Source organism: Manis pentadactyla, chromosome 9 (genome assembly GCF_030020395.1).
Source record: "Manis pentadactyla isolate mManPen7 chromosome 9, mManPen7.hap1, whole genome shotgun sequence".
Taxonomy (NCBI): Eukaryota; Metazoa; Chordata; class Mammalia; order Pholidota; family Manidae; genus Manis; species Manis pentadactyla.
The window spans coordinates 29700429-29714071 of NC_080027.1; the positions used below are offsets into that span (position 1 = coordinate 29700429).

At 36.8% G+C, this 13643-nt stretch overlaps 1 protein-coding gene across 15 annotated transcripts in view; it reads left to right on the forward strand.

Moving 5' to 3' along the window:
* PICALM (phosphatidylinositol binding clathrin assembly protein) overlaps positions 1-13643 on the forward strand; it is a 121258-nt gene that overhangs the window by 28637 nt on the left and 78978 nt on the right. For 13 of the 15 annotated variants that reach the window (XM_057507159.1, XM_057507158.1, XM_057507157.1 and 10 more), the window contains exon 2: positions 10160-10302. The exons of the other annotated variants lie outside the window; for them this stretch is intronic. In XM_057507159.1, the coding sequence (XP_057363142.1) occupies positions 10160-10302 (143 nt within the window). The remainder of the gene's footprint in view (positions 1-10159; positions 10303-13643) is intronic. 15 annotated transcript variants of the gene reach the window in all.

The following is a 13643-nucleotide window of genomic DNA, read 5'->3' on the forward strand; positions in this document are numbered from 1 at the left end:
AGTCGTGCTGGATTCAGTATCCTTGGTTCAAGGCCTTTCTGTTTCATTGTATTAAATATATCATGCCATTCTCTTCTGGCCTGTAGGGTTTCTGTTGAGAAATCTGATGTTAGCCTGATGGGTTTCCCTTTATAGGTGACCTTTTTCTCTTTAGCTGCCTTTAACACTCTTTCCTTGTCCTTGATTTTTGCCATTTTAATTATTACGTGTCTTGGTGTTGCCCTTCTTGGATCCTTTCTGTTGGGGGTTCTGTGTATTTCCGTGGTCTGTTCGATTACTTCCTCCCCCAGTGTGGGGAAGTTTTCAGCAATTATTTCTTCTAAGATACTTTCCATCTCTTTTCCTCTCTCTTCTTCTTCTGGGACCCCTATAATACGGATATTGTTCCTTTTGGATTGGTCACACAGTTCTCTTAATATTGTTTCATTTCTGGAGATCCTTTTGTCTCTCTCTATGTCAGCTTCTATGCGTTCCTGTTCTCTGATTTCAATTCCATCACTGGCCTCTTGCATTCTATCCATTCTGCTTATAAACCCTTCCAGAGTTTGTTTCATTTCTGCGATCTCCTTTCTGGCATCTGTTATCTCCCTCCGGACTTCATCCCATTTCTCTTGCGTATTTCTCTGCATCTCTGTCAGCATGTTTATGATTGTTATTTTGAATTCTTTTTCAGGAAGACTGGTTAGGTCTGTCTCCTTCTCTGGTGTTGTCTCTGTGATCTTTGTCTGCCTGTAGCTTTGCCTTTTTTCATGGTGATAGGAATAGTCTGCAGAACTGGGACGAGTGACGGCTGGAAGGACTTCCTTTCTTGTTGGTTTGTGGCCCTCCTCTCCTGGGAGAACAGCGACCTCTAGTGGCTTGTGCTGCGCAGCTGCGCAGACAGGGTTTCTGCTTCCTGCCCGGCTGCTATGGAGTTAATCTCCACTGTTGCTGTGGGCGTGGCCTGGCTCCGGCAGCTACTCCAAAATGGTGGAGTTGCGTTGGAGCAGGAGCTGCTGGGAGGCTATTTATCTCCGCAAGGGGCCTCCCTGCTCCCTGCAGCGCAGGGGTTAGGGTGCCCACAGATCCCAGATTCCCTACCTCTGGATTAAGTGAGCCGCCCTGCCCCTTTAAGACTTCCAAAAAGCACCCGCCAAAACAAAACAACGACCACCAAAAAAAAAAAAAAGAAAAAAAAATTTTTTAATTAAAAAAAAAAGTTTTTAATTAAAAAAAAAAAAAAGGTGGTTGTTCATTTTTCTTTATTCTCCGGTGCCAGCCTCAGGCCTCTGCTCACCGGTCTTTCTGCCCTGTTTCCCTAGTATTGGGGTCCCTATCCCTTTAAGACTTCCAAAAAGCGCTCGCCAAAACAAAACAGCAAAAAAGCAAAAAAAAAAAAATGGTCGCGCCCTTTTCTTATGTCCTCTGTCGCCCAGCCTCCAGTGCCTGCTCACTGTTCTTGCTGCCCTGTTTTCCTAGTATCGAGCGCCCTGCACTCTGGCCTGGATGGCTGGGGCTGGGTGTTCGGCAGTCCTGGGCTCCGTCTCCCTCCCGCTCTGCCTGCTCTTCTCCCGCCGGGAGCTGGGGGGAGGGGCGCTCGGCTCCCGCGGGGCCGGGGCTTGTATCTTACCCCCTTCGCGAGGCGCTGGGTTCTCTCAGGTGCGGATGTGGTCTGAATATTGTCCTGTGTCCTCTGGTCTTTATTCTAGGAAGGGTTGTCTTTGTTGTATTTTCATAGATATATGTTGTTTTGGGAGGAGATTTCCGCTGCTCTACTCACACCGCCATCTTCCGCCCCTCTCTTTCCCTAGTTTTTACCTTAACATCTAATTAATATGTTAGATTTATTTCTTAAGGTGCAAATCAGTCTTTGAAGACCATATTTTTTAGTTATTCTAATGGAAATTATGTAAAAGCATACATTGTGTTTCTCACAGAGTACCCCACAAACTTTAAAGAAAAAATATAACAGTTATGCCTTAATTTGGGTCATGCTCTGTGACCCCTTACACAAAAAATTGAATGGAGTAAGATACAAAACTATTTTCATTTCCTAAACACTTGATGCTTAGGACAAAGGTAGTTGTGCCTCTGTGTGTGCATAATTTCTTTTGGTTTAAGTCTTAACTTCAGCTTGCATGTTTTCTAAATACTTTCAGTTTTTTGATAAGTGAAAATGTTGCTGATACTTCATTTCTTAAGTTCAGAAATTATTCTGTATCCTTTAGTTAATTTTATTGGTGAACGTTTGTTCCTTTTATTTGTATCACTACCCAAGAAAATTTTCAAAGATCTGGTCAGTGAAGCAATATTTGATGGACGAGTTAATTTGTCCTCCAAATTGAGTGTATCTCCAATTTTCTAGGTGACTGAGAAAGTAATCTTATATTAGTAAAATGATTCTGAAGGCATTTGCAAAAAGAGTATCTTTCACAAGCCCACGACTAACATTATATTCGAAAACCTGAAAGCCTTTCCTCTGAGATCAGCAACAAGAGAAGGATGCCATTCTTGCCACTTCTATTCAACATAGTGTATTCCTAGCCAGATGAATTAGGCAGGAAAATGAAATAAAAGACGTACAGTTGGAAGTGAACAAGTAAAACTGTCACTGTTTGCAGATTGTACGTTATTATGTACAGTAAACCCTAAAGACTCCTTCAAAAAATGATTAGAACTGATAATAAATTCAGTGAAGTGTCAGGATACAAAATCAGTTGGCAAAAATCTGCTGTGTTTCAGTACATTAATAACAGTATCAGAAAAAGAAATAAAATCCCATTTACAGTTGCATCACAAAGAATAAAAACCTGGGAATTAATTTAACCGAGGAAGTAAAATACCTGTATATTGAAAACTGTAAGACATTAATGAAAGAGTTTTTGAAGAAGACACACATAAATGGAAAGATATTCCATGTTCATGGATTGGAAAAATCATATTGTTAAAATGTCCATACTGCCCAAAGCAATATATAGTTTTGGTGCAATCCCTATTAAAATTAAAAAACCTATACAGAATTTTATTGTTGTTAACAACGATATGATCAATAAATATGAGAGATGCCCTCTCAAAAAAAAAAAAAAATTCCAAGAAAAAGGAGCATTTTTCCCAGAAAGAATAATCCTAAAATATATATTGAACCACAAAAAACTACACAGAGCCAAAGCAATCTTGAGAAAGAAGGACAAAGCTGGAAGCATCACATTCCTTTACTTCTAAGCTATATTACAAAGCTGTAGTGATTAAAACTGTGGCATTGATTTAAAAGCAGGCACACAGATCAGTGGAGTAGAGAGCCCAGAAATAAACCCACACGTTTATGATCAATTAATTTATGACAGGAGCCAAGCATATGCAGTGGAGAAAGGGCAGTGTCTTCAATAAATGGTGTTGAGAAAACTGGACAGCCATGTCCAAAAGAATGAAACTTGACCACTATTTTACACTGTACATCAAAGTTAACTCAAAATGGATTAAAAATGTGAGCATAAGACCTGAAACCATTAAACTCGGAAGAAAACATAACGTGGTAAGCTCCTTGACATTGGTCGTGGTGATGATTTTTTGAATCTGACAACAAAAGTAAAAGCAACAAAAGCAAAAATAAATATGGGACTATGTTGTACTAAAAAGCTGCACAGCAAAGGAAACCATCAACAATATGAAAAGGCTGCCTACTAAATGGGAGAAAATATTTGCAAATCATGTATCCAATAAGGGGCTAGTAACCAAAATATGTAAAGAACTCATACAATCAATAGCCAAAAAACAGTCCAATTAAAATACAGGCAGAAGATTTGAATAGCCTTTTGCAAAGAAGACGTACAGCTGGCCAATAGGTATGTGAAAAGATGGTCAACATAATTAATCATTAGGGAAATGTAGATAAAAATCACAATGAGATACCACCTCACACCATTAAAATGGCTATTATCAAAAAGATAAAAAATAATGTGTTGGTGAGGATGTGGAGAAAAGAGAACCCTTGTGCACTGTTGGTGGGAATATAAATTGGTGCAACCACTGTGGAAAACAATATAGAGAACTACTATATTAATCCAGTAATTCTACGTTTGGCTATATGAAGAAAACAAAAACACTAACTCAAAAAGACACCTGCACCCCTATGTTCATTGCAGCATTATGTACAATAGTCAGGATATGGAAACAACCCAAGTGCCCATCAGTGGATGAATGGATAAAGAAATTGTGAGTTATAGAAAATAATAAAGTTTGCTATTTGCAACAATGTGGATGTACCTGGAAGGCATTCTGCTAAGTGAAATAAGTCAGACAGAAGATAAGTAACATATGATCTCTCTTTCATGGGGATTCTCACCAAAGAAAAGCAAATTTCAAAGAACAGATTGGTGCCTGCCTTGGGTGGGAGAAGTGGGTGAAGGGGGTCAAAGGGTAAAAAGGGGAAAAAAAATGCAGAAAAAAAATCATATTCAAAATGCTGACTATATGCTAATGAATATGACATAAGTATATAAAACACTGAAAAGGAAAAGAGCAGTACTTGTTAATATTTTTTTAGTACTTTCTTAATATATAGTTCCAAAAATAATCTTAAAAGGTGAACATACACAAATAGCAAAGTATCTTTCAAAGTGACCCTTTTAAAAGAGAGAATAACATGGCTAAATGATTAAGAAATATTTATATATGTATTTTTTTAAAATAATGTTTTAACCAAGTTTATTAGAAAATCCACTAGGTATCAGCATAAAACTCAAGGCCTCTACATTCTGCCAGTGGTTCATGCCTGACTTGCTGTGGAAGTGAACCCTAAGTGGCCTAAGTTTCTAAAGTTGGTGAAGTTTTAGCCAGGGGAAATCTCTCCAGGCTTGTGGCCTGCACTAGGAATGTGGCTATAAGGCTAATGAAAACATCTAGTAACCAGTTATTTGTAAATTTTTGGTACTTTGCTGAACATTTTTCCCTGAATACAAAAACACAGTTTTGTACTTAATTACTTCTCTTATTGTATTTGTTTCAAATTAGACATTTAGGACTTGCACTAAATTTAGCTAGGTGGGTATCCACTTAGTATATATGTTCCTAAGATTCATATTATAAAATGTTAATTTTGTTCATAAATGTGTCACTTAGTATTGAGCTCCTGTGACCTCACCTATGGGCAAGTGCCTTACTTACGGCTACCATCTACTTAACCCTGGGCATTGTTTGTTGGAGGGCCTATTAAATAAAAGTGAGAGCGTTTTGTCTGTGTAATAGTGATTGGTTCCTTCCCGTCTTTTTGGGAAACTGCTCCCATTTCCATGGTTGGCCAGTTTATTCCTGACCTTAAATACTAGAAAACCTTGTAAATTCTCACCTATAACTAAAGCAAAAGAACTTTCATGCCATGTTGCAACTTTTTTTGGTGTTTTTGGAATTGCTAATAATGTAATATTAAAAAAGTATTTCAGTTTTTATATTCTTAAAGTAAATAACTAAAAGAATATATAAGATATTTCTACTTTGGAACCCTTTTGATTGGTAAGGGAAATATAATGCCAAGTCTGTGGTTTTTAGGAAATGAAATGTGGATCCAGAATGAGAAAAGCAATATCATTCTCATGATATGCTAGATTTTTGTTTGAAATGATTTGTTTTTGGTTAGTCAGAGATGGGGAAAACATTTTCCTTCTGGAGTTGTTGGAGCTTAGACTTGGAAGCATTTTCAGTTACTACTGTAGTAGAAACATTGTGCAGAGGAGAAATTACTGAATGGAGAAAATGACTAGTTGAGGTAAAGTACAATGGGGAAGTATATTCTGCAGAGTTTGTGTATCCATTCAGTGTTTTTTCTCCCAGTAATATTTGTATAACTTTGGTTTTGCATTTAGTCTGCTCTAGATTCATAACCTCAGCATGAATTCTTATTTTATTTTTCCTGTCATATGTAGAGTGTTACATTAGCTTATGGTATTCCATTTTTTTTATGTGGTTATTTCTAAAGCATACTATGGTTTTCATAAGCATTACAATAAAAACCAGCCTTACAATAGAAACCATTATTTGTTAGATCCCCTTTAACATGAAATTTGAAAAGTTTCATAAGTAATGAGCTCAGACTTTTTCCAGCCTTTTGGGATTAGCAGGTTGTGCAAATAGTTGTAGATTGTTGGTTTAGTCTATGTTAAAAATACCATTTTTGTTTTTTTTTAAGTCATGTTAGGATTGTCCATATGCATACTAAAATGCATGTGTTCATTCAGAGTTATGAGTGATCACTGAATGTGAGGCACTATCCTGGGGACAGTGCCCTTGGGAGTACATAAAGGACAAGACAGAGCCCTTCCCACAAGAAACTTATATTTTAATTGGGAGACAAAAGTATTAAACAAGGTAAGTTAGGTGATTGTAAGTGCTTTGGAGAGAAAGCAGAGTAAGGGGCCAGGTGATGGTTTGGAGGTACAGGAGTGCCCTAAGGCTTTGTTATTGTACAAATATTCAGAGAAGTTCATCTGATAAGGTGACATTTGAGCTAAGATCCATAGGAATCAAGTGTGGGAGCAAGAAGTGTAGGTACCGGGAGAAGAGAGATGTAGGCAGAAGATGCTGAGCACCTGAGGTAAGAGTACTTGGCTTGTGGGAAGCATTGCAAAGGAGATAGATGTCAGTGTAACTGAAGCAAAATGGTGCACAGGGGAGAGATGATCGCAAAGGGAATATAGCATAGATAGAATATATATTTTTGATATGTATGAAACAATAGTTGTTGAAACAGAAGTCTATATATTTGGCTTCATTTAATATCAGACTCCATCTTACTAATTAAGCAGTCTACTTAGCTCTGATGAAGAATGTGGAAATTACTAACAAAAATGTTTGCAGGCTTGTTTTAATGTCTTCCCAGTAAAATGAAATGATTTGGAAGTAAGTAGTTACAGCATAAAAGACTTCTATAGTACAGAATTATGTGCCAGTTTTAGTGACTGTGGACTGGAAGACTTCACAGAGAGGAAGAAATCTTTCACTTTGAAGATTGAGCAAGAATGGAAAGGCTGAGATGAAACAGCAAGGTACATCACTGAAAACTGGAAAGTGGTTCTGTTGTTGGAAGCTAAGATTCAAAGAGGATATTGACAAGAACAAAATGTATGCCATCAAGCAGTGGGGGAATCATTGAGGGTAGGCAGTGACAGTCCGTGTTGTTCTGTGATCTTCTGTGGCCAGTTCAAAGAATGTTTGGTGGTATGGGGTGGGTGAGATCCCAAATCAGGCGTCGGAAATGAAGAGGCAGCCCGTCCAACGTTTCTTGGTGGGGCCGGTTTAGGATGGGGCAGTTTTGAATTTCAGATTTTGCCCTGCAGGACAGTTAGTCTCCCTCATTCTTGGTGGTAAGTACCAGTAAACCCCCTCAACAGGATAATCTCCCTCCCTAATTTCTGAGTAGTTCATTGAGAGGTGGTATCCTAGTTATGAAATAAATAGAATCTGAACTCTGGCTTTGGCAGTGACAGTGGGATGGAGATAAGGTGGAATTGCTGGAGGTGTAGAAGACTTGATTACTGATAGGCTCTAGGGAGTGTATATAAACACACAGTACGGTTCTACCTTCAGGGCAGTATTGTGAGAAGAAATTCTGTGACAGACTCAGTTTTGAAAGCTAAAAACCAAGATTCTGAGGAGTGAAATGCTGTTGATGCCATCATGAGGAATTAACTGTTACGTTTAAGAATTGAGTAGCTTATTCAGATGATTTCTGGAGGGACATAGGAAAATAAAAAAGATAAATGTAGGAAGAAAAGTGAAGCTAGGAATATCATCATCGAGTTCAGAACTTGACCACTGTGCTTGAAGTTTTACTAAAAGTTTTTTTTGTTGATATATTTTTTATTGAAGTATAGTTGATCACTGTGCTTGAACTTTAAAGGATTCAAAATAAGCAAGGCATAGATAGACCTTGCCCTGATTAGATTACATTTCGAGAAATAGAGAAAGCGTAGCTTTTGAGAATAAGGCAAGTACAATATAGTCAGTGTCATAGGACAGGTATCAAATACTACTGAAGAAGATTCATGGAAGGTAGAGATCAAATTCTATTTTTACTATCAGAAGCTGAACTGCACACACCAAGTTGAATATAGTATTTAGGTTTTTGTTGCAAGTAGTCTGATTTGTGAAAGCCTTGTGTCATTCTCCTATTCCATGGGCACTCTGTTTGACTGTTTTGTGCTTTGTTCTTTTAAGCATTGTTGGCTAGGGTAATGGCTTATCTAGAATTTGTTTATGAAATGTGACCATTACAACAAATATTTTAGAAAGATTGTAAGCAGATAAATGGTCATAGTTGCTGTGGGTGTTTTTCTATATCCAACTATAATAGTATATTACATAGCAGTAATAGAACAATGCCTTTTGGGTTCCTGCACCCAATTCCAATGGGTGTGCAGGAGGGGGGCCTTTCCACACACAATGCCAAGCATCTTGAACACCATCAAGATGTCCGATAACTCAGTTCTGATGGGCAGGTGCTCAGAGACAGCACCAGATTTCCCAGGTTAAGGGCTCCCCAGGTCCTACAAGACTGCCTTCTACCACCCAGTCCACATGCTGGTCACACATTCCTGTGCTTCTGTCCTACTGGCTACAGATTTGGAGGTTCCCAAGACCTCCCCCTTAGGTTCGATTAATTTGCTAGAGCAGCTCACAGAACTCAGGAGAACACATTTACCAGTTTAATAATACTGTAAAGGATACAAGTTAACAGCCCTGTGAAGAGATACATAGGGGCAAGGTCCAACGTAAAGGAGCTTCTATCCTCCTGGAGCCTGGGGCTTGGGTTGGTGTCATGTGGAAGCATTCTGATTCCCCAAACCTAGAAGCTCTGACACAGAAGCAGGATCCAAGAGAGTGATAAGCTCTTCTCAGGGATTTTTGTGATGGCTTAGTTGGTAGTCATGATTGACTAAATTATTGGCCATTGGCTGATTCAGCCTCCCTGCCCTTGGGTGGGGTCCAAAAGTCATTAACGTGCAAGACACCCCAATTCACCTTTAAGACTGCAGTGTTTTCAGAACTGTGGATGCAAACCAGAATATACCCGGGAAATACATGTTTGGTCATATAAGTGACCAAACATATATTTCTTGTGACTCATTATATTGCAGTTGCATTGATGTTCCTTGCTAGTAAATCAAGACCAACTTAAGTTACTTGAATTCCTGTTTAATTGTTATGCCCTGAAGGTTAAGTGGACAAACTGCTAATGAGTCATGAATAAGCTTGATGTTTTCACTTTCCTGGTAGTTACAGCTGAGCTATTTATACATTTTGTTTTGTATATACTTTAAAACCACTCATTTCTTGGTCTTCCTTCTCTAAATTGGCTCACATTCTGTATTTTCTTAATTGAATTTGCCAATAATGCTTAACAGATTGGAGGTGAAACATATCTTTTAAGAACCTTTTTTCAATTTTGATGCTGAAACAGTTCTGTATTAGACTATTTTATAATAGTGCTTTCCAGTTCAAAATATAAAATTGGAACTTACATTGTTGCGACTATTTTCAGAATAATATTGAGTTGAGTTCCTGGATCATTTATTTGGAAATTCAGTCCATTTTCAGTTTTGTTTGTTAGCTGATTATCAACTAATATCTGAGCAAACTCAGAACTGAAGGGAGAGAAGAATGAGAATTATTTTATATAAACAAACAGAGATTCTGCCCGTTCACAGATCACACATCCACTCTTCTGATTAGTGCAAACACAACATTTTAGGAAAGGTGTTAGTAAAGGTAGTTTGACTTGTAGCTTGTTCATGCCTTTATGTGTATAACATTAAAACTTTTTTAAAAATAGAGATGAACAATACTAATACTGTAAGTTTGAAAGTTTATGAATAGTAGCAAGAGAACTGAAGGCCTTGAAACAATTCCTTTTGGGATAAATACTTGAGGGTGAATTATTCCCTGAGGACATTTGATTTACTTTCTGGTATTAATGATCATTTATGTGATCCTGATCATTATCTTGTTTAATTCTCAGGTGTATTTATAGTGGTCACCCCGAGAGAATTTTAACAATTTTTCCAAACTATCTATTAACAATAAGTATATTCTCCACATTGTTAGCTCTTTCACCTGTTAGTCTGCAGGTCTGACATTAACAATAAATTAAAGCCAGAGAGTAAATTAATCTTTTTTTTTTTTTTTACAGACTTAATTCAGTGTACAAATGAGATGAATGTGAACATCCCACAGTTGGCAGACAGTTTATTTGAAAGAACTACTAACAGTAGTTGGGTGGTGGTCTTCAAATCTCTCATTACAACTCATCATTTGATGGTGTATGGAAATGAGGTAAGCAGAATTTTTGGTTAACAAGCATACTCGTGTAATGATTGATTATTCAGCTTGTTTCTCCCACTGAAACTTCAGGGATGCCTTCAGCATTTCAAATAATACAGGATAAAAGGGCAAGGTACTTAGGCAGAAACGTAATTGTAGATCCTACAATTTGAGGACAGATGGTGTCTGTAAGCCAGAAAGCAGAAAGTGGGCCAGAGTATAGAGGACTTCAATAATGGTATCTTTATTCAAGAAGTAAAAATGAATGCCTGGTGGTTGGTTCTTTAAGCAACACTCATCTTTGCAGGCCTTGTATATAGCCTATATGTTTGTCTATGTCCATTTGCTTTTTTTTTATAGCCCAGTCAGATTTCTGTCGTAGTTGTCTGTGGAAGCACTTTGCATATAGTTCAAGACTGTGATATTGAGGTTTAAGATGGCATATTCCTGAGAGGGACTGATTGAAGAATGCTTTCTTATGCAGAGATGGGTGTCTGAAGTCTTTGCCCCGAAGGGTAACAAGATGCATAAACTTTTCATTGTAGTGTTTGGAGAGAATCATCTTGTTTTCCATGATAGCCTAGCAGCTAATTTTTTAAGTTCTTACCTTAAGTGGTTTATCAGTCCTGTATACTTACTATAAAATTTGTATTAAAAGAAATGTCTAAAATTGTGAAAAGGATATTTGAATGCAGCTAGATAAATCTGCATTAGTATGTGCCTTTAAAAAAGTGCAGCTCTCTGGTTGCTGAGAGAGAGTTCCCGTAACAATGGAAAGAGAATGCAGTCATTGATATTACACTTCTGAGACTAATGACTTACTGACATCTATCACATTGTTCATTATTTTGGGGTTTTCAGTCAGGAGAGTCTGCTTTCACCTTTGACAGATAACAATAGAACATCATTGAAGTTCAGTATTAAAACAGGAAGGAGTTTACCCCACAACTTTTATCATTGGAACAGATCTTACTGTTTGCACATTTTGGTGTTCCCTTCTGATTCCTGTCCAAAAATGTTTTTTATAGCTATAATCACAATTTAGATAAAATATTACATTTAGCTTTTTTATATCACACTATAAGCATCTCCATATTCTTTATTCTTTGTATTTAAGGACTACATAATTGGTCATATATTCCATAATTTTCCTAACTGTTCCTCTTGTTGGAAATTAAGTGTTCTAATTATTCACTGTTATAGCACCACATTGAATGATGTTTGTAGTTTTTAAGTTATTTCCAGTAGTGTTACCTGAAATATAAATTACTTAGTCAACAGATATGACCATTTTTAAAGATATATGTTACTCATTTGCTTTCTAATTGATTATAACTAAGTGTATACAGAGTCAACAAATGTTTGGATATACTTGCTTCAGTGTAACTTGACACATTTTGATTTTAACTAAGATAATAGTTTATCAGGAATGTGTTTACTTAAGGTAATGATCATTTATTCCAAAGAACTTCAGGCTTATATGTACTTTACACTTTTTTAAAAAAATGTGTTTTTTTATAACCAGCTATAAGTGCTAATTAATAAAGAGGCAAATTATCAGTAGTGACTTTCAGAAGTTATAAATAAGGTGATAATACTAGAAGTAAAACCTTGAATCAAAGCAGAGAACAGAAACTTGACTGTCATTCCTTATAATTGACTGATAGGAGAAAGATAGCATTTCACTATGGTTTTTAACTAAACCCATGTTTAGCTTCCCTTAAGCAGCTAAGACAACTCTGATGCTCTGCTCATTTTTTTTAAATGCTAGTTTGTACAACCCTAAGGTTTTTACATTGATCGGTGTTGTTAATCTGCGAGAGAGTATGCAGAGGACTTCACTATGCTGTGGTGGTGGGAATACCATAGGCAGGGCAGGAGAATGATGATCCTCCCTACCTGGCCCCCTGCCCTGCCCTGGGCATTTGTCACAAGTGTAGGGGATGCTACTGGCATCTAGTAGGTAGAGGCCAGGGATGCTTCTAAATGTCTTAAAATGTACAAGACAGTCCCCGCTGCCCCCACAACAAAGAATTATCAAAGCTTACAGAAATCACAGTTTAATATTGTCCTAGGATATTTTAACTTTTTTGAAACAGGTTGTTTTAGGGTAATTGAAACATGAGCCTTTTATTTATGAATTGTTTTTCAGAGTCTTGGTTGGTTAGTTTGGGGTGATCTCAGATGAACAAGATTGAGTAAAGGGAGTGATGATGTTCCTACATCCTAATTAATAGTAACCTCTGCATACATTTGCAATAAGAAAAGGGAAATCCTAAGAAAATGAAAAGTTGTTTTAGCTACCTGTGTTAGAGGTTATATAGAAAAGGAAGTTAAGGTAGTGCTATGTGGTCTGCACTGTGGAGAGCATTTTTACAGTATTTTGAGATAATGAACTTAGAAACATTCTGACCCAACAGTTCAACCCTAATGTATCATGAGAAACTTGTGTGGTTGAACATGGAAACCAAGTATAAAGATGTTAGTGAAACATTGTTAGTAGTGAAATTGGAAATAACTTAAATATGTATGAAGAAATAGATGCATAATGGTAAAGTAGTTCACTGAAATACTAGAACAACTTCTAAAATGAATGTAGATTATTATCTAGAGTGCTAGATCTACATACTCCAAATGGATAATTCTTGAAAAGAAATTATTAAAAAGCACATTGGAAAAGAATAAGTACACTACAATGTATTTCTGTAAAGTTAAAATAGAAAACAAAATTATGTACAGTTTATACTTATATATGTAGTAAAATTGTAAAAATGTGTGGGAATGATATGTAATCCTGCTTCAGAAAACTGATTGCCTCTGAAGAGGGAGGGAGGAGGATGGGATTGAAAGTACATGTCTTTGAAGTCTATGTTTTGATTCTGTAGGAAGATCTGAAGTGAATATGGTAATGTGCTTAATCTGGAAAGTGTGTAGAAAATGTCATAATGTTCTTCTGTATGATTACAAGTATTTTGTTTTAAAGCCAGAAAAATTTGGGTCACCAGGTAGCTGTTTAAGATAAATATTGCCACCTGAGTATGGTAGCGATAGTTCTATAATATGCATCAATAAAGCCAGAATTACTGGTTTCAGTTTAAAAGTGCCTATTTCCTTTTATTTTGACTCTAATGCCATAGCTGTGGGCATTAGGCTTTAATAAATTCCTGTATGCTAGTGAAAAATAAGTATTATGATTTTAGGTTTGGTAACTAGTTAATAGGAGGACTGAGGATGAGAAATTTAAACTAGATAAACTTAATGGAATGTGTTAATCATAACTTTTCCTCCGAATTTTCAAATTGGAGTTTATTAGATGGCAGTACCTTAATTTGACATGATTTTTTTTTTTTTCC